Consider the following 20,050-nt stretch of genomic DNA (forward strand, 5'->3'; position numbering starts at 1 on the left):
TTATCATTATGTGATATTAACTTTATTATTTAAATATTTTAATATCTTATTCAAGAAATAGTATCCATGGATCAGCCATTAGGAGAGTAATTTCTTTGTAGTCGATCTTCTGGTTTCAACTTTACTCCTCTCTCCTTTAGATTACTGAACCATATCTTTATATTGTGGGAGGTTTGGTATGAGTGTGTGTACGTACTGTGTGTGTGTGTCTGAGTTTCCCTTTCTTCAGTATGGCATCGTTTTTCATTTGGGGCCCTTTGGGAGTTGTTATTAAAGAATTTGATTGTAGAATGCTACTGCATATTCACAGCATGGTGCATTCGTCAAAATAAATCTATCCACAGCATTTAATTTGTGGATTTGTACTCTTGATACACTAAAATAAGAAATGTTAATTTCTTGCAGACTATTACCAGATGATTTTAAATATCTGCCAAACAGGAAGGTCTGTTTCCATGTGAGGGATTTCCATAATAAAATCCTGGCACCATAGCTGCAGAGGATAGTTTTATAAAAACAGAGAGAAACAACAGCAACTATTTTCCCTGAGGACAGTTTTAGCTACAATTTACCAATGCTGCTTAGTTATTTCTGTCTTATTTTATGCTTTTGTTTTGAAACATAACGCAATTTTACCTGGATGCGCTCCCGGATATTCAGGAATTAGCTCAGTATGTTGACTGGCTCTGCCAAAGGCAGGACCTCTAGAAAATCAGGAGGCTCCGCCGCCTCCCCTCTTCCCCCACTCACCTCTCCAGAGGGGAGAAAAGGGTTAAGGTTTATTAGAGAACAGAGGAGAGGGGAGGGAGCCCCGAGGAGGCCCGGGAGCAGCAGGCCGCGCCTCCAGGTCCAGCTTTCATCAGCAGCGCAGCTCGCGGCGGAGCTCTGAGCGCTGCTGTGAATTTGGAGGAAGGATGCTGCTGCCAATTTCTAGGACCGCTGCTGCGAGGAGTGGGCGTGGCCTCGGCGGTGTGGATGCTTGTTAGAAAAGATGCTGGGAGCTTTCCAGTGAGGAGTCAGGACTGTAGTGTATGCCTGAGTCTATGTGTGTGTGTGTGTGAGAGAGCGATCGAGAAAGCAAAAGGGAGAGAGACAGACAGAGAGAGCGAGAGAGAGGAGGGAAGGAGAGGGAGGGGAGGAGAGAGAGAGACTGAGACTCGGAGGTGCTGAAGACCCAGACAGAGCTGGGAGAGGGACCGAATATAGGACTGGAGCGCTCCGAGAGCCACTCAAGATCTTTTGGAGGAGCCCAATAAATGTGAACATGGGGTCTGTCACTGGAGCTGTCCTCAAGACGTTACTTCTGTTATCTACTCAAAATTGGAACAGGGTCGTAGCTGGGAATTCCTGTAAGTATACAGCAAATGATTTAAAACTTGCAGGGGGGTTCTCTGCAAAACTTTAATTCTGTTGTTTTTTATGATTATTATTTGTAACTAGAACTGCTGCAAAGCATATTGCTATAAATGAAGCATCACTTAAAAATCTTGCAGATATAACTGGGTTTACACATATTTTTCCTCTTGGTCTGGTCAAAATATGCAAAGTGTCATTTTTCTTTTTGTCTATGAGCACAATCTTATCCTCTCTTTGAATATTCATTGAGAAAGCTCAAGTTCTAGTAAAACATTAAATTAGCATCTTAACCAGGGAATAGCCTGCGAATGCCTTCATTTCTTCCTTTTTTAGGATTACTGAATTTTATTGGGATTATGTCTAACAGGAAAGCAGACTTTACATTATGCTGCATTAGCTTAGATTTCTGAAGTTTGCAATTTGGCAGACTGGTGGCTGGCTGCATCTTTAAAATGATGCCAGGATAATAACTGAAATGGACTGCAGAATTCAGGAACAGAATTGGTGGAGGTGAACCCCGATATTAAGAATTGTGCCCTCACTGCTAAAAGATTGGGACTTGAGTGCTCCTGAAAGAGGGGGTTTGCTTCCTACATTTTGCTTCAAGGAAAAACATTCAGGTGATTTTTCAAAAGTGTTCTTTAGTGGTTGAATTTTTAACTTTATAAATTCGTGATCGAATATTCTGATTGAGTTAATTGATTCAGCGAAAATTTATGAAGACCTTATTTCTAATTTAGATATCATCCAAAATAATTTGGCAGAAGTCTCTTCATCCCCTTTTTATTAGAAATAGAAAAAGTTTTAAAAGTTATATTTGGCTTAAAATCTCGAAATAGGAGACTTTTCCCTTCTGTGATGAATGATAAACAGGATCTGCAAATGCAACTTTTATCTCTTTCTCAGATTTTGAAGGAAAAGCTCATTTGCTTTTCAAGAAAGGGCGATGAGGCCTGTTCAGGAATTTATGCTGTTGCTTTACAATCAGGTTTAGGTTCGGGGGACAAATAAGCCAGTAAGAAGGCATTCACTGTGGCACATCCCTTGAGTACACTAAAGTGCTCTGATGTGGGAAAAACATTATAAATGACCTTACTGGTCCACGCCAAATGTCCCTTTACACTACACTGTATGTGATTTCATGTTTCCATTCAGTATTAGCTCACTTAATGTCATGGTGTATCCATCACTTTGAAAGAAGAGAATTCATTCAAATGCTGCACTGTGTTTCAGATTCAGTTTTAATCTGGGTGTATAAGAATCTCATGAGTCAATAAAACGTGCATATTTTCACGTAGTCAGAATCTTGCGATGCTGTAATGGTACCATTTGAGCAACATTGCAGCAAACAATCACAAAACACACACACACAGACACACACACACACACACAAAGTTTTGTTGAAAAGCCGTAAGGAATTCATCCTCCAACTACTAAGTTCAGCAAAAAGGAAGGCACTAGAGGTCACTCTTACAATGGAAAGTACATTACTCGAAGCATCCTGCCCTTAAGAAAAGCAGAGCTCAAGTCTGGCCTAGGTGCAGTCCTGCCTTCCCAACACACTGCCTGTGTTTGGGTTTATAATATATTAATGTGATTGATTGGGCCTCTAGTTTTTTGCAATTGTTTGTTTTCTTGAAGACCAATACAAGGCAGATCAACATTAGATAGCTTTCTTTCGTCATATATCTTCTTAGGAAAGGAAAGATGAGCTTCTGAGAAGATCTGAGGAGAGCAGAATCTTCATGAGTGCTTAGCTCTGGCTGGGCCTCTCCCCGACACGTCAGATTGCAATCCTGGTTCTGTATTCTTTCGGCCTTGGTTTGTTCAGGAAGTGGTTTAATGTTCTCCTAAACATTTGATAAACTTAAAGAATCTATAAAATTTTAAGTTATTAGGAAAATTTAAATATTAAAACTGGAGTTCTTGGTTACCATCTGTGTTAAGAGTTGGGTGTTCTTAAAGGGTCAAAAATGCAGTTAAATGACTTCAGATAATAAAAGTTGCATTCGGTAATTTCTTGTTAATATCACTTTGTATGATTTGCAGTAGTGTATATAAAACATTCATTTCCCAATTTTTATTTTATTCTTCAATATTTAGTAAGTTTTTTTTGGGGGGGGGAAGGAAGCAGGATCTACTTCTTACCAAGGTGCTTCATACGTTTTATCCTTTTTGAAAGAACAAGTATATATGTTTACCAGCAAGGCTGGAATTCAGTGTATGGACAAGCGACTGTCAACCAGCATAAGTATTTTTAAAAAGTGTTACAATAACTCCAATAGTTCTTCTGGACAAGACTTTATATTAAAACATGAATCAATCTTGAGTACCAATATTAAAGTCAGGGAGAACTGAATACAAATAAAGAAAATTAAAGGTCAGTCTCTCTGGTGAATACAAAGACCTTCTCTCTTTATTTACAGCTGCTTCACCAGGAGCAAATCTGGTATCCACTGAGTCAGACCAAGGCTGCCAATGGGAAAGCTTTCAGGGGACAGGACTCGGTACACCAGGGACAGCTCAGGGATTAGATGCATCATAATTTGAATGTTAGCTTATCAAGTTAATCAACAGGGAAACTTTACATTAGATGGATTCTGTGCAAACACACACACGTAGATCTTCATGTATATGTGTGTATATATGCACTTAAATATGTATAAACCACCAGACCCATGTGCTCACACATCTTTGGTGGCTCTGCTCCCTGTCTGTCTAAAGATGAACTTTGTTGAACGGACCACGTTCTTTGCTGACGAGAGCCCTACCTGATATTTCAAAAGCCGTAAACCAGTCCCAGCCAGGTCTTTCCTCTTTGTTCTGGTCAAGGCGAGTTTGTTATTATATTGAGGTGTCCCTTTCATGAAAGTTTAGAGACAGATCCTCCTAGAAGGGCTTGCTCTTTGAGAAGTTGCACAGGCTGTTGTTGGTGTCTTCACTTGCGCTGAGAACAGAGACATCTCTCTATTTTATAATTGCTCTTATGAACCTGTAATTTCTTTCTGAACATGAAGACATTGTTGGGGGAAGGGCTGATTCACTACAAAAGAAGGAACAGAGTCAGTAGTAAAGCAAGTAAGAGTCCTGCTTTTATTTTCACTCTTGCAGATCATGTGATGGAGGTTCTCTGGCGTCAGGTATACTGAGCCTTACTCTGAGAATATTGAATGCTCGCTAGTAGCTTATGAACAACTTAGAGTAACTTCTCACTGCGTTCTTTCTTTTCTCTAATTGGAATAAAGGCTATATCTGATATCTAACCTGAAAGAAGAGCTAAAAACATGTTAAAATCAACACTAGATGAAGCTAATTACTTGTGTAGATGATCACTCTTGCAGGCTGTGGGATGCAATCTGAATGCAACTGGACGGATGCTCAAATGGTTAAAACTAATCTTGTAATTCTTTCTAGAAGCTTCCTTCATCTCCTCCTCCTCCTCCCCCAAATTCCTTTCCGTAGCAAAAAATAATGAGAATACAACAGTAAAGTACTGATAAAATATAATTATATGATGCATTACATAAATAGCTTTTGGATATAAAGATGAGCATGCACTTTGACTCACTTTTTAAACAACAATAGTGATGTGTTTTCATGAATTTGGTGCGTTCTCCCCACTCCTGATTGTATGCATCCCAAATGACTTCTTTTTTTTTTTTTTTTTTTTAAAGATTGGCACCTAGGCTAACAACTGTTGCCAATCTTCCTTTTTTTTTTAAGGATTGGCACCTGGGCTAACAACTGTTGCCAACCTTTTTTTTCCCTCTGCTTTATTTCCCAACCCCCCCCCCCCATCCCCCCGTACATAGTTGTATATCTTAGTTGCAGGTCCTTCTAGTTGTGGGATGTGGGACGCCGCCTCAACATGGCCTGACGAGTGGTGCCATGTCCGCGCCCAGGATCCGAACCCTGGGCCGCCGCAGTGGAGCCAGCGAACTTAACCACTCGGCCACAGAGCCGGCCCCCCTCCCCCCAAATGACTTCTGATAAGGACAACCCCCAGCTGTGGAGATAACACAGCTCATAGCTAACATGGGGATTGAACACGTGACTTTCATATGATATCTGGTACTTACTCTGAGTAATAAACATTTTAATGTCTTCTAAGATTAATTTTGGAATTTGTATCATATATAAACAGTTCCTTTCTGGGAGCCAGTCTCTATATCAAGATTGAACTAATTTACCTCTTCAGTGGAAACAGATTAACAGAATTCTATAACATCCATTGTAAGAGAATGTAATATTTAGCTCAGAAGTTGGTAAAACATGGCCCAGGGGCCAAATCTGGCCTGATGCCTGTATTGTACAGTGTGTGAGCTAAGAATGGTTTTTGTATTTTTCAATTTTTGGAAAAAATTATAAGAAGAATTCTTCGTGGCACAAAAGAATAATTATATGAAATTCAGATTTCAGCCATCCATTCTTCTCATTAGTAGACCTGTATGGCAAAAATTTGTACTCATTATTATTATATTTTAATTTTATCAATAAAATTTTCTTAAAGTTGATTTCCCTCTTGTTATATAAGGACTACATAATATTCTTTACCATCTGTCCCTTTATAGAAAAAGTTTATTGATCTGTGATTTAAATAATATACGCTATAATATAATGATGAGACATGGACAGTACGTAAATTATACTTCTTTGACAAAAATTTGGTGTTAATAGCACACGAATACGTACTTGTAGAGTTGTGGTGGTGAGGATAATGCTACTATTGCCAGTAGAAGAAACCTTCAAGTTAGTATCTTCTTTGTATGTTTCCTCTTAAAGACTCTATTGTTCAGAAATCTTGTTTCGGTGGGTACGAATTATTTATAACTATTTGTAAAATTTCAGCTGTTTTGGTTGCAAAGGGGGCCCTTTCAATCTCAAATAATCCTATTAGTATAAGAAGTTCAATAAAGTGTATAAGTAATTGCATCTTAGACATTTTTTAATGAAAATTATGTTATTTTATACTTTCATGGGTGTAAAGTATTCCACTTCATACTGCTCAGAACCTTGCATTTGGAATCACTGATGGTAAGAAAGAAATGATCTTATTGGAAGGGTCTTCTCATCCTTATGACTTTTACAGTAGCAGCTTCCTAAAAATTCTGAAATTGGCGAACTTTCTGGAATAAATTGAGAGATTTCTATTTAAGCACTTCTCACTGAGAATTCATAATAATTAAGCAGGTGCCTTTCACCTACTCATGCCGACATAATTTTTATGCGAATGCTTTGTCCATTTAGAACTGTATTTACTTTTCATTTCCAAGAACTGATCATTGTCTTCATTCTATTTACATTATACTGTTTACAGCAGTTTTAAAAAAAAGTTTAAGTTAAAAAATATGATGGGGCAAAATATTTTAAAAATTCTTTTTATGTGAAATTCCATTGTAGCATTTCTTTCAAAACAAATGGCCATATGTTAAAATAGTTTCTTTTTCATAACACTGTTCTAATGATTCAGCTCCACTGAAGATTTCTGTCTTGTCAAAAACCCAAATTCCAAATCAAAGACAACCTAGGACAGTCTCATAGAGCTTAGTGAAATGTGACTTACTCTGGGTGTCAATGAGAATTGTGATGGGGCTCGTGACTATCCACTGCAAATAGATGATAAAGGATAGTGACTCGCCTAATATGGCTCTGAATTTTTTTTATATTAGAATGTCAATCTTGCTTTACAAATACTTATTTTTCACAATTTGATGCTATATTTAGAATTTGAATCTCTTTTACCTCAGATAAATTAATATTGAGGCCTTAATATCATCTCATGAATCAAATGACCTTTAGGTTACCAATTTGTTGGGTTATCTATGAAACCTTTCACTACCCTTTCTAAAAATCCTTTCCTTTCCTTCTTAGTGATTGAAAGTTTACAGAGTGGCCCAGTTCCTGAAAACAGTGGGATGAATAATGAGAATTTATCAAACATTGTTACATAAATTTCAGATATGCATATTCAGACTGGTAGGTGAATATTTATGGCAAAAAATTAAATAATGTAGACTTTGATCTAATTTGTTCAGTGGCCTGGTGTTTCAATTATTGCTTAGCTTAATTTTTTTTCATTTTTATTGATTCAGAAATTTTGGCCTCAATAACTTGTTTAGTATTTATTTAGAAAAATTGCTCTTTTTCATGTTAACTTATATGATAGGGAAGATGCACTCATCACAGGCTATATGCTTAAAATAGGAGATATTTTATGAATTAACCATATCGTTGAGGTGAAATGAACGGTGTTGGTGGTGCGGTGAATTCTCATAGAATATATGGATAATTGTTTTAATGGGTATTTCAGTTAAGAACCTTTAGAAATACTCTTTAACAAACAGATCTTTAAAAACAAGTCTTGAATTGTGGCGTCAAGTGCTAAGGTCAGTTTGATTTTGGTCACTTTTTTAAAAAAGGAAAATTTCAGAGAGAGAAATAAATGCCCCAAACTAAATGCAGACAGAAATTATGGAGCTTTAGGAAACCCTGTGGTTATCAGTGAAAGTCCTTCTTAATGGAGGAATGAACTCATCAAAAAACCTCGATGAACTGAGTATACTTAAATTAAAATTTACCCTGAAGATTAATACTGTAATTCGAAGGCTTCAAGGTTATAAAAATAAGGTTTAAAATTTCTTGCGAAATAATAGTTTACCCATAACTCTAAGTTACAATCCATTGCATTTCTAAATAACAAAGATGTCATTGACCATTGGATTATCTTCTTAACTACCTTTTTTGGGAAGCTCTGATGTCTGAGATTTCAACATTCAATGAGTTCTAAGGCTGTAGTTGTCGGGCTGTGTGCTTCAATTAGGTGTGCACGTATCTATGTATGTGTGTATATGTGTTTGTTTATTTGTTTCACTTCTAGAACTAGCCTTTCTTGTTTTTGATCTATGAATTTCGACTCTCCCTAATACTGATTGATGCAGGGTCCTGGTGAGTCGCTGTTGGTAAAGACAAAATCTGATATGCTGCTGCACAGCTAAATATATTTTTCTTCCCCAGTTGTTTTTTGAGGATAAAGTTTTTGTTCAAATGTCTTTTGCCAGGGTATACACATATACGGTACATGAAACTACAATGTTACGTAATGGTAAAGAATGTTCATGCAAAATCTATCACAAATTATCATTTATTACTGCTTCAGTACTCCTGAGGAAAATTAGTATTTGGAAGAGGAAGAGTATGTGTTTGTTTTTTTTTTTTTTCGCAATGAATTTTCGTCATGGTTCACGGGAAAGTGGTACTCTAGTAATAAAATCGGAGAAATGGCATAACAGGAGGTAAAAATGAGCCTGTTTATGTTACAGTTAATGAGTCATTCCAATGTAATAATTGGAAAAGTGAGTGAAGCCTGAAAACATTTGACATTTTAAGTAGTTTAAAATTAGTAACTATAAAAATTTTTAATGTCATAAGTATTTAATAGAACAGTGATGAAATTTACTCTAAGGTTTTTAAATCACAAAGGAAAAAAATGGTATGATATGTATCAGTTGGCCTAGAGCTCTAATTACTTTTTTTTAGTAAGTACCTCTCATTACTCAGCAGTGCTCTAGAATAAGATATTATGTGCTTCTAAATCGTAAAAGGCATATTTATTCCTATAGCCATTTTTTCCACTGGCAATTATCGTACTTACAGGTGAGGTCAGAGATTGATATTAGTGTAGGAACAGCATGTAAATATATAAATTCTCCTGCCTTTCTAAATAACATTTATTGTATAGTTTTTAGACAAACTATAACCTGTAATTTCATTACTTGACGTACTTGGCAGTTATAATCTATAGAGAGAGATTTTTAAAATGTCCTTTGAATAAGGGCACTGATGAACTCTCCTAGGAATTGGTCACAAGCCTTGGAGTAAGTAGATGCCTAGATGACATTGAACAGACGTTTGACCCCTGCGGCCCACAACTGAGAGCCCCACATTTTCCTGTCAATATAAACCAATTATCTTCCCTATATCAGATCAAAGAGAGATTTTTTGGGAAAATTTAAGAAAGTTAGATTTCTCTCTGGGCTAATAACTTTGTTCTAAAAGATTGAATATATATTTAGTTCTTCAAGACTTGTCTTTAGTTTTCAAACACATTGATATGTGTCTGTCTTTTAAAATATGTTGATCACCAGATAACAAAATGGAAGGAAGGAACTAAACTGGAAATGGTCTGTAAGGGAAGTAAGTTGCTGACATGAAATTGTTAGTGTGTGTGCATGTGTTGGAAGATATTGTTGGTGGCAATTGGGGAAAGGTCCATATTGGTAGAGAAATGGAAAACATTGACCCCAGGTGGCACATTTCTAATTAAGTAGTGTTAGAATATAGAATAAGATTGTTTCTTATTTGCTACCACACCAGAATAGTCTCCAGTATGGTTTTAAAACAGTATGTGGGATTAAAAAATAGCAAGAGGTCTTTTTGGATCCAGTTGAAACTCATCCCAGGCAGAGGGACAGTGTTGCTCTTTTGTGATCCCAAAGTGCTTTATTTTCTAGAACACGACTTGAAGACCTCAGGGTCCTCAACACTGAACTCAACTTCTAGTCAGTCGCAGGGTGCTGGTCTTTCTGAAGACGGCAATGAAGACAGAAAAGGGCAGGAGAGATTTCAGCTTAGAAGCCACTGGCCAAATGGAAGCGTAATTTAATTCTCGAAGACAATGCAATAAAGTGATACTGGTACCAAGAGAAGGGCATTATAAACAAAGTGTAACATTTTCACATCATTCACTTTTATCTCTCAATTTTGGCTGATTTTAAACAAAAAGAATCTATCTCTAAGGCAGAAAGCTGCGTGAATGCTTAGTGATCCTCATAATTAAGGATTTATAATACATATTTACATTGGCCATGTTTTAGATGTTTAGAACTTAATTAAAAGAACATTGCTAAAATAAAAGCAATTCTATCTAAAGTAGTGGTGAGGGAATTCTGTGCAAGGTTATAAAGCTGCTCAATTAGGCTCTTTTGTTCCATTGTGTGCATGATTTCTGTGCTTATTCGAACTATTGTACTTTAACATGGAGCTTGTATTATAATCCTGTTAAGAAAACTTCATGTGCTTGTAAAATGTCATAACACAACCTCTGAAGTATCGTAAGGTGGGTAACTTTTCCTAAAATAAACAAAACAGAGAGATAATTTGGGAAAAGAACTAGGGTACATTTCAGAAAGCAACGAGCAAACACTGAAGATAAGATTTGGTTTCTTAAACTCATAGCATCCTGTAGGACCTTATCACCAAACAGAACATGATAAAATAAAGTATTTCATAGTCAAATGTCTATTAGAGAAATAGAAAAAGTAGGCTAGTAAAAATATGATGTAGAATTTTAGGTACTAAGAATAAAATTATGACCACAATAATTTGCTGTGTTTGACATATAAAGTTGGGTCATTTACTGGCGTGGCCTTGTAAATGACCACATTCATTTCTTGAAAGCCTTGCTATGTGCTTGCCTATGGAATGGTTTCTTTCTCAATCTTTCTCTCTCTATAATTGCAGCATGAAATAGATTAGCGTGAAAAGAATGTATATAGTATCATTAATCACTGAAACATTCTCTAGAGAAGATGCCAGCAGTTCTGTTTTTCTGAGTTAGCAAAACTGGGCCTTCTGTGATCGTTTTCCTCTTTCATTTTCCTGGATGTGAGGATGCTCTGGCTGTGGCATCTGTCATCTTAATGATTGCTGGGGTTGATCTGGCTGATACGACTGGTGAGGCAGCTGTCCTCTTCCTCCCTCACTACTTCCTGCGACTTCCATTCCATCTCATACAATATTTCAAAATACTGCACATAGTATCATCTTTTTAGGTAAGTCTGCCATAATAACTTGATATATTTAATCTAGTTTAAGGTTTTTATCAAAAGAGAAAGCTAGTGTTGCCTCGTAGCTATACTTCATTGCTGGGTGTTTTCAACATTAAGTTCAGACTCATTAGCATAGCAAACAAATATCCTCCTACTCTGTGTTATTTGCTGATCTTTCCACTTTTGTCTTCTTAACTGCTTTCTCTCCCTCATAATCCTGGCCCCGTAATGTCTTCTAGACTCTAGGACCTGGCCTTTACATCTGCTGTTTCCTTTGCCTTATTGCCCTCCATGACTTCCCTCTAGATTCTTCTGGAGAACTTCTACTCAAAGCAAGCCTCACCTCCTTCCTCTGTGGTGTCCTACCTGATCAAACCACCTCAACTCTCCCCAGTATCTTACTAGAAACTCCATTGCACCCGAGTGTTTGCCTAGTCCTGCCCTGCATAGAGTATCAAAACTGATTTTTAAAAAAATATGTCTCCTTTACAAAACTATGAAATCTTTGAAAGGCAAAGGCATTATTTTATCATTTCTGTGTCCACAACACCTAGCACAGTGCCTGGAGTAAAGAGGATATTCAGTAAATGTGGAAAGAGTACACTGATAGATGGCTTTTTTCTTTCAGTTGAAATACCAAAAAAGGGAGATGAACAGAATCAGGCTAGGTAAATTGGAGAATTGTGTGTTATTTTAATGATAAAAAAGTCATTTTTTTATTTAGTAGACCATTTATTTTTGCTACTGTTTTTTAAAACTTTCTTTGACTTTGTCTTTATCTCTATTACATTTCACTTAGTTGAGTTGAGTTCTTCGTTCTGGTCTGTCATAATCCATTAGGATCCATATTATCATGGCCAACCTACTCGTTTTGTTTCTTGCTCTCTCTCTCTTTCCCTCTCCGCTCCCCTTTTTTATTTATAGCAAATGTAATTTGATAGGCCACTGTATCAAATCACTTTTGGATTGAGGACTCTCCATGAACAGGCAAACAAAAAATACAACAAGAGTATGAAGTTGGCACAGCACCTGCCCCCGTCCAGGCCAACCTCATGCCACTCCACCTCCGGAGCACCTCCCAGGTCATCTCCTTCAATTTGCAAGTTGTACTGCAAAGTTCTCTCTGCATTTCTGGATGGAATTTTCATCTCCTTCATCTATCTTGGGCTTCAATCCCTTTTATCTTGGCCTTTATTGTTTTATATTTTCCCATTTGAAGACTTTTCTCCTTTGCTGAGGAGAGAAGAAAAATAAAATCAGTTTTCTAATTTTTCATCATTAACTGTATAAAGAATGTATCCTCAGCGTTCTTGCTCTTCTCCTGCCTACAAACATAAGCAAATCTTTTTTTCATTGCTTTTAATAATTTTTGTAAGCTTAATGATTTCTGAAACATTATTTTCCTCTTCTAATTGCACACGTTTTTTAAAATTATTTTCCTGTAAACCTTCATCACTTTTTAAGATTCCTTTCGTGTTTCTTCCTCCTCATTGTATACATTTGTGACTTTTTGCCAGAATTTTATAGTTCATGGCTTTCCACACATGTTGACATGTGTTATCATTAATATTGACAAGTATTCCTTTGCACTGGGCTCTGTGGACTCTGAGGTGGTGGGGTGTACCTCCCAGGCCTGAGGCAGACATTATTACCACTATTTTCAAACTAAGAACCTGAAATTTAGGAGATACTCCCAAAGCCACTGAGTAAGGAAGAATAGAGAGCTGAGACTTGGACCCAAGCTCAGTGACACCAAATCCATTGCTCTTTGAAATGGAATACATCATCTTCTCCATGAACCTTCGAAATCATCTCCCCTGAGTGTTAGAAGCCACATGCACCTGCTCTCAGGGCTGCCTCCCTGGCCTGATAAATTATAAGGTAATATGCTCACTTTCTTCCAAGGATCCTGTCACTTGCATTTTCTCAACAATCTCTTCCTTACCAGTCAGAGTGAAGTGTCAAGCATCACATAACTCTAAGTGTATGCAACTTGTGTAACTTAGGTAAAATTTTCTCCTCTGAATGTACACTGATCCCCTTTGCTTCTTGGTACCCAAAGACTTATCCACTCCATCTAAATTCCTTCTTTGATTTAACAGTTCCAAAAACAGGTTATAAGGGGCTGAAACAGTTCAAGTCACAAAGAAAAACCAACTCCTTTCTGCAAGATTACAACACTGCCTAACCAAGGCACTTGCCAGTTTTGTTTCTTTCTCAATAAAACCCTTCTCCTTCCCCATGTTCAGAGATACATTCCCTTTGCGTGCTGTATCAGTCTGCTAGGGCTGCCATAACAAAAGACTACAGACAGGGTGGCTTAAACAACAGATATTTATTTTCTCAAAGTTCTGAAGGCCCGAAGTCAAAGATTGAGGTGTCAGTGGGGTTGGTTTCTGGTGAGATGTCTCTCCTTGGCTTGCAGATGGCTGCCTTCTTGCTATGTCCTCACATGGCCTTTCCCTCTGTGTGCGTGATCAGTCAGAGAGGGATCTCTGTGTCTCTTCCTCTTCTTATGAGGATACCAGTCCTATCTCTTGAGAATCCCACCCTTATGATCTCATATGACTTTAATTATCTCCTTAAAGGCCCTATCTCCAAATATACAGATCTTCCTCAACTTACGATTGGTTATGTTCTGATAAATCCATTGTAAGTCAAAAATATCTTTAAGTTGAAAATGGATTTAATACACCTAGCCTACCGAGCATCATAGTTTAGCTTAGCCTACCTTAAACATGCTCAGAACACTTACATTAGTCCACAGTTGGGCAAAATCATCTAACACAAAGCCCATTTTATAGTAAAATGTTGAATATCTCATGTAATTTTTTGAATACTGTACTGAAAGTGAAAAACAGAAAGGTTGTGGGTATATTGGTTGTTTACCCTCGTCATCTCATGGCCGAGTGGGAGCTGCTGCTTGTTGCCACTGCCCAGCATCACCAGAGTATCAGACTGCATATCACTAGCCTGGGAAAAGGTCAAAATTCAGAATTCAAAGTACAATTTCTACTGAATGTGGATTGCTTTCACATTGTAAAGTCGTAAGTTGAACCATCATGAGTCAGGGACTGTCTGTAGTCACAATGCGGGTGAAGGCTTCAATACATGAATTTTGGGGGACAAAATTCAGTCCATAATAAGTGCTCTCCCTGGTGCAACTGCCTGAATAAAGTGACTTTCCTTATAGTGTTTGGGAGAATTTTTGAAATTTCAACAGCAGATGTATTGCTTTTACTGATTGAAACTTATCAAGTGAGTGAAGCCATCTTCCAGTTGAATGCCTCAATGGCATTGCCACATGGCGTGCTATGTGTTCATCCATGAGCTTCCACTGCCTTGTTGCCATAGGGTGTCACTGCCCTGTCTTTTCTCTTTTTCTTCCCTTTTATCTGCACATGGTGCTTTCTGGCTTCCTCTACCCGAGAGTTTCTGGCATCCCATAGAGGAAGGCATCTTAATGGTGCAAAAAAATGCCTCCCCATCATTTTCCAACAGTTTCATATCTTTGAAGCTAGTCGTTTCCTTTAAGTGCATTATTCTCTTCTAAACTCTCTTTCCAACACTCTTAGAGACACATAGGATGATCATTGACTGCCCTTTATTAAAATCACCTCTTTGTACTTGCCCTCCCACAGCTGTGATCACAATAACAAATTTGATCCCCTTCCAAATTACTTTCCCCTGTATGTTCCTGAGCTCCAGTCGTGTTGTGATTTGCTCTGCGTGTTTCTCATGTCCCCTTCCCATAAGTTGATTTTGCAGTTTGCTTTCTCTGGCACTTTTCCACTTCTCATCTGTACATCTCAAGGCACACAGATTCTCCCTTTTCTTCCTGTGATATCGTCTATGTCTAGCCAAAACCAAACAGACAATCATCATTCCACTAACTTCTTTTAATTCAGTTTAAAATTGGTCTAATTTTAAATTTGTAGAATGCCCTTGTCATATCAGGAACTGGGACAGATGTTTGCCATACATTATTTCACTCAATCTTAACACAGCATCTGTTCACACCCAGTCTTTTCTCTTATGCATGGTTTTCTATCCTCTCTAGTGCATTTCTCTTATGACTAAACATTCTTTGTATTTTTCTTTTTTAATGGTTCATAGTAACGTATGAAGTGGATGTACTCTTATTTAAACATTCCTCTATTTTGAACCAATTTGTTGCTCACTGATTTATTTTTAAATTCTCTTGGTCTGCCAGTGTCTGTTTGAGGTCATCTATGGTTATCTTAAGATTCTTGTAATTCTCTAAGATCACAGTATCTTAAGCCATTTACACATGACAATGTTATGAAGTGTTCAACGTCTTTGTCCCACTTTGGCAAAAATCTAAGTTACTTTAGAAGGAGAAACTTAAAGCAATAACTGTCTTACACCCTTCCCTTTCTTGCTCAAGAATTTATAACACTTAAAGTTGGTTCTGTGTCTCTTCTAGCAGTATCATTTGTTCAAACACGAATCAGAGGTGATGGGTAGAGATCGCCACATTTGACAGATCTCAGAAGTGCATCTGACACCCTCCAGGAAACCTGCTCACTCATCAATTGGTCTTGTCAGTCATACACACAGCCGTCTCGTCTCTATAGCCCTCAGCAGCATCACCAATTATCCATACACGGATCCCCCTCCGGAGCCTGATGCCTGTGGCCTCTGATGGGCGGGCTGCTGCAAAGGCAGGTTTTCAGTTGTAACCATGAGCCTAGTGTCTTCTCTGGAAGGCATGAATCACTATTTTGGGAGAACCTCTTAGGTCCCTTATCATTCCTCCCTTGGATTTTGATTTCCTTCTGGCATCTTAGAGTTTTGTCTTCCCTTTCTAAGAAATTTATCATTTCTCCCATCTTTTCAAGGAAAATGTCAACATCTCAAGAAAACAGACTAGTATTCCTCAATACTTTTGTTTCCTCCGTAATGAGGGAAATCCACCTATATTTAATGAAAATCAAAATGAAAAAAAAAACCACTTCAGATTTACAGCTTTGGATGAGAACTGTTTCCATTGCTAAGTCAGCATCAATACAACTTGAGCCAGTCTCCCAAAGAGTAGAAACGATTCTGTGAAATAGATAATATGCCTTTGAATGCTGTTCCTCACTAACCCCAACCCCTTTTGTAAAAAAGAAAAATATCAGAGACATTCAGGGCGCTTTGTGCCTCACTCTTTCTTTGACAGTTGACCTCTGTTCATCTAGCCCAGTTCTCTTTATAGTTGTGCCTGAGGCTCTTAATATATCCTCTTCCTACTCACAAGCAATGCACCATGCCCTTAAATATCTGCTCTATCGAATCAAGCAATGAGATTACCATTTTAATATTTTCTTTGGTATAACAATATTGATGAGCTGCTTTCCAGTTCCCTACCTACCTTTCTGATTACACAAATAAAAGATATTAAAGGAAAGCGTTTTTGTAGGTCATTAATTAATTGGTTCTAGAATGAATTTCTTCTTAATTTGTATAATAAATTTTTTAGGTGGACTTCTGTGACTCTGCACTTAAGGCAATCATTCACAAAGTATACCTTCATAGTTTTATAGTTATTTGCTTGGAACTAATTGGATATTGCTGAAAATGAATGTATTTAATCACACATTTCATATGCCAGGTAAAATACCAGGTGAAATACTACAAGTAAGTGGCTAATCCTAGAGCTGAAATTTATTGCATCTCCTAGAATGAACTGATTCTTTTTTTTTAATTGAATGATCTGATTGATGCCCGGAACTAAATGTAGCATTTTCAATAGAGTGGTTTGAACTGAGGGTTGAGATGACCTTTTGTACTTAACATTCAACAGGCATTTCTTAAGCTATGCATTCTTCCTGAAGCAGAGATGCAATCAGAGTAAGTCCCTGTCTGTCTACCCAGTTGCCACTTCAGGGTCTCTGTTTATTTTCTAAGTGAGCTTCCAAGGTGATGTACAGAAAAACAAATATCAGAGTTATCCCAGAGTTTCCAGATTTCTGAGGGTGAGTGGGGTGGGTAAGGAAATTTTTCATTCATCCACCCAAACTCTAAAAGAGCTACATGTGAGTTTCTCGTTCCAGTCAGGGCAGTGGGGTAAAATCATAAACCCCTGCCATTCAGAGACCCCAACCCAGAGGGGGAGATACAAAGACATGCCTTAAGGTAACTCTAATAAAAGGCAGGCTATGCTACATATTCCACTTCAATTTAGATTCCTGATGTAGTACCATTCTGATTTATTTGGTAACCTATGTGTTTCCTTTCCTTCAAAAATCAATAGATGGCCAGTAATATTACTAGAGTTGATATAAGATGAGTTTTTATAATTTTCACTGACTGTGAGTTGGTAGTTTGGAAACTTATTCCAAGAAATTACACTGGGTGACTATGTTCCATGTTAAATGAACTCTGTAATTGCATGCTTTGGGACCCTGGTTATTTTTCAGTTGGCACTGATAATTTAGAGAATTATCCGCAAGAAAGAAAAAAAAATACTAACTATGTTATAAAAATTCTTTGTGAAATGATGTTTATATTCCCTGGATGTATTTGGTTTCATACGAATGATTACTCTTCACTGGGTTGGGTGATTGTTTATTCAGTCTGTGAAAGCATTCCTCACCCTTGTAATTTCTGAAGTTTCTTGGGGTTTCACCTTACTCTGCTCATTTTATTCATTTATTCAGTCAACAAATATTTAGTAAGCCCATATGGCGTGTTACCTATCATTACACATGTCTTCAGCATCAGTGGTTTTGAAATGTTATAATAGTCAGAATCAGCAACTTTTTGCTAACAATTGAAAATGGAAGTTTGACTTCCAGATATATAAGCTTTCGAGATCATATTTTATGCCTAAGGTTTTGCTTTCCTTACAACAAAATGTGCAGTATTGTTCAGGGTGCTTACAGAATGCCCAGTGTTATTACAGGAAATGTGCTCAGTGCTGTTTTGGTTGACTCTTAACCAGCCCACCCTGGGTTTAAAGCTCGACTTTGCCACTTTCTAGTTGTGTAGAAAACTAGAGCACAGTGTGGCAGGCATAATGAAAGAGGGGTACAAGGCATTTGGGGTTGTTAAAGGCACAGCATCAGAGAAAGCTGTTTCTTGAAGGACGAATAGGAGAGCCAGAAGGGGAAAGAATGGGGAGTAACATGCCAGTTAGAATGAGCCCCACAAAACCATGGAGAATTTGACTGCACCACGAGTAGTCCAGGACTGGCCAAAGGTGAGGTGTAGCAGCAGATGAAGCCACAGAAATAGCCATGGAACAGCCAGGTTATGAGTCTTGTATGTAAAGCTAAGAACTAAGTGTTTTACCCGGAATCTCTAAGGGGTCATCTTAATATTATAAGCGTTATATGCACACACGTGTGTGACATTGATTAGATTTGCATTTTATAACTTTAAAACTCCTGGTAATGCAAAGGATGGGAATGATGAAGGAAAGGGAATGGATTCTATCCTGGGAACACAGAAATCAGCTATTTAGCTGGTGAGTTAATTCCTATAAGAAGTAATAAGAGCGACAGAACAACCGAGACAATGACAATGGCGATAAAGAGCAGGCAACAGACTTGTTCCATGAGAACATGTAAGACAGACAGAAGGTCAAGACTGATTGAAAGCAGAGATACAGGAAAGCAAGGAGAGGTCATGGAGAGTTGGTGGCTTTTAAAAGTGTAATATGCTATTTGTACGTAGCTACTTTCTTTCTGAATAAGGAATTTTAATTCATTCATTTTTTTTTTTCCTTCTCTTCCCCAACCTCTCTACAAAGGATCATGTCTAAATTTTTTTGAGATTGTGTGTGATACGTATAATGCAATATTTTAGGAAGATTCATGCCATGGTGACATATTGAGTAAAATCTTTCTGAGATAATGCTTCCTGGCCTCACCTGTGGTTGCATTCTAATGAAGTCTTATTATTGTCAGAAACAAGAATATATCCTGAATTGAAGGTTTCTTGAAGCATTCTTCCCTATCATTGATGATTATGATGTTTTCCTGTCTCCCACTCAAATACCTACCCCCAACTCCATTTGGATTAGAAAGTGGGGATTCAATACTTGCCCCTTATGACAAAAGACTGAGTTCTTATAGTTGGGTTGTTAAATGCTTTGGGACAAATACATTCTGGGTTGAAATATCTATCATTTGATGTGTAAAAAGAGGACCTAGATAAAATGGAAAAGCAAAAAATGATTAAAATTTTACAATATACTCTTAGAGTTATGTTCAATCTTTTTACACATTTACCAAGTGCCAGCCCTGTTGAAGCATGTGCTAGAAAACAGGTATATAAAAATGGGTAGACTCTGCTCTCAAAATGCAAGACAGAGGGAGAGAGAAGAGGAGAAACAGAAATGGTACAGTTCATTATGATGGTACTAATTGTGCCATTTTTGGAAATGCCGCATCATTTCTCATCCATTTCTTTTGCTGTATCGGGAGGTAATTGCCCCTCCAGAGAGCTGTAATTCTCCAGCGTGTTCTGTAGTGTTACGCAATCTTGTGAGATTTAAAAATCCGTGGCAGGAAACATTTGAGGCTTCCAGTTGTTCTCCAGTGGCAACTGTTACATTTTTAAAATACGCCCCTGGACATATCTACCTATAAAGAAAAACCCAGAAAGTTTTTACTCGACAAAGTTGTAAAGAAATAACCTTTACTAATTTGTAGAACTCAGAGGATGTATGAAAAATAAGAAAGAAAGCTTTTTTAAAAAAAAAGTGTTAGTATTTTGAACATCAGAATTTCAAGTACAACAAAACCAGCAACTGATCTTTAGAAAGCTGTTTTAGTTGATGACACAACTTCTCTAGCTCTTCTTGGCCATTTAGACGTCAGCATTTGTAATACACTATTATTTAATTCAAATTTTGC

General features: G+C 37.4%; 1 protein-coding gene across 2 annotated transcripts in view; it reads left to right on the plus strand.

Moving 5' to 3' along the window:
- The first annotated feature begins 815 nt into the window (after positions 1–815).
- Positions 816–20,050, plus strand: part of CNTNAP4 (contactin associated protein family member 4) — a 243,903-nt gene continuing 224,668 nt past the window's right edge. The window contains exon 1 of one of the 2 annotated variants that reach the window (XM_014846907.3): positions 816–1,349. In XM_014846907.3, the coding sequence (XP_014702393.3) occupies positions 1,265–1,349 (85 nt within the window). In that variant the 5' untranslated portion in view covers positions 816–1,264. The remainder of the gene's footprint in view (positions 1,350–20,050) is intronic. The other variant, XM_070500547.1, reaches the window with a different exon arrangement.

This window comes from Equus asinus, chromosome 28 (genome assembly GCF_041296235.1).
Source record: "Equus asinus isolate D_3611 breed Donkey chromosome 28, EquAss-T2T_v2, whole genome shotgun sequence".
NCBI classification, from domain to species: Eukaryota; Metazoa; Chordata; class Mammalia; order Perissodactyla; family Equidae; genus Equus; species Equus asinus.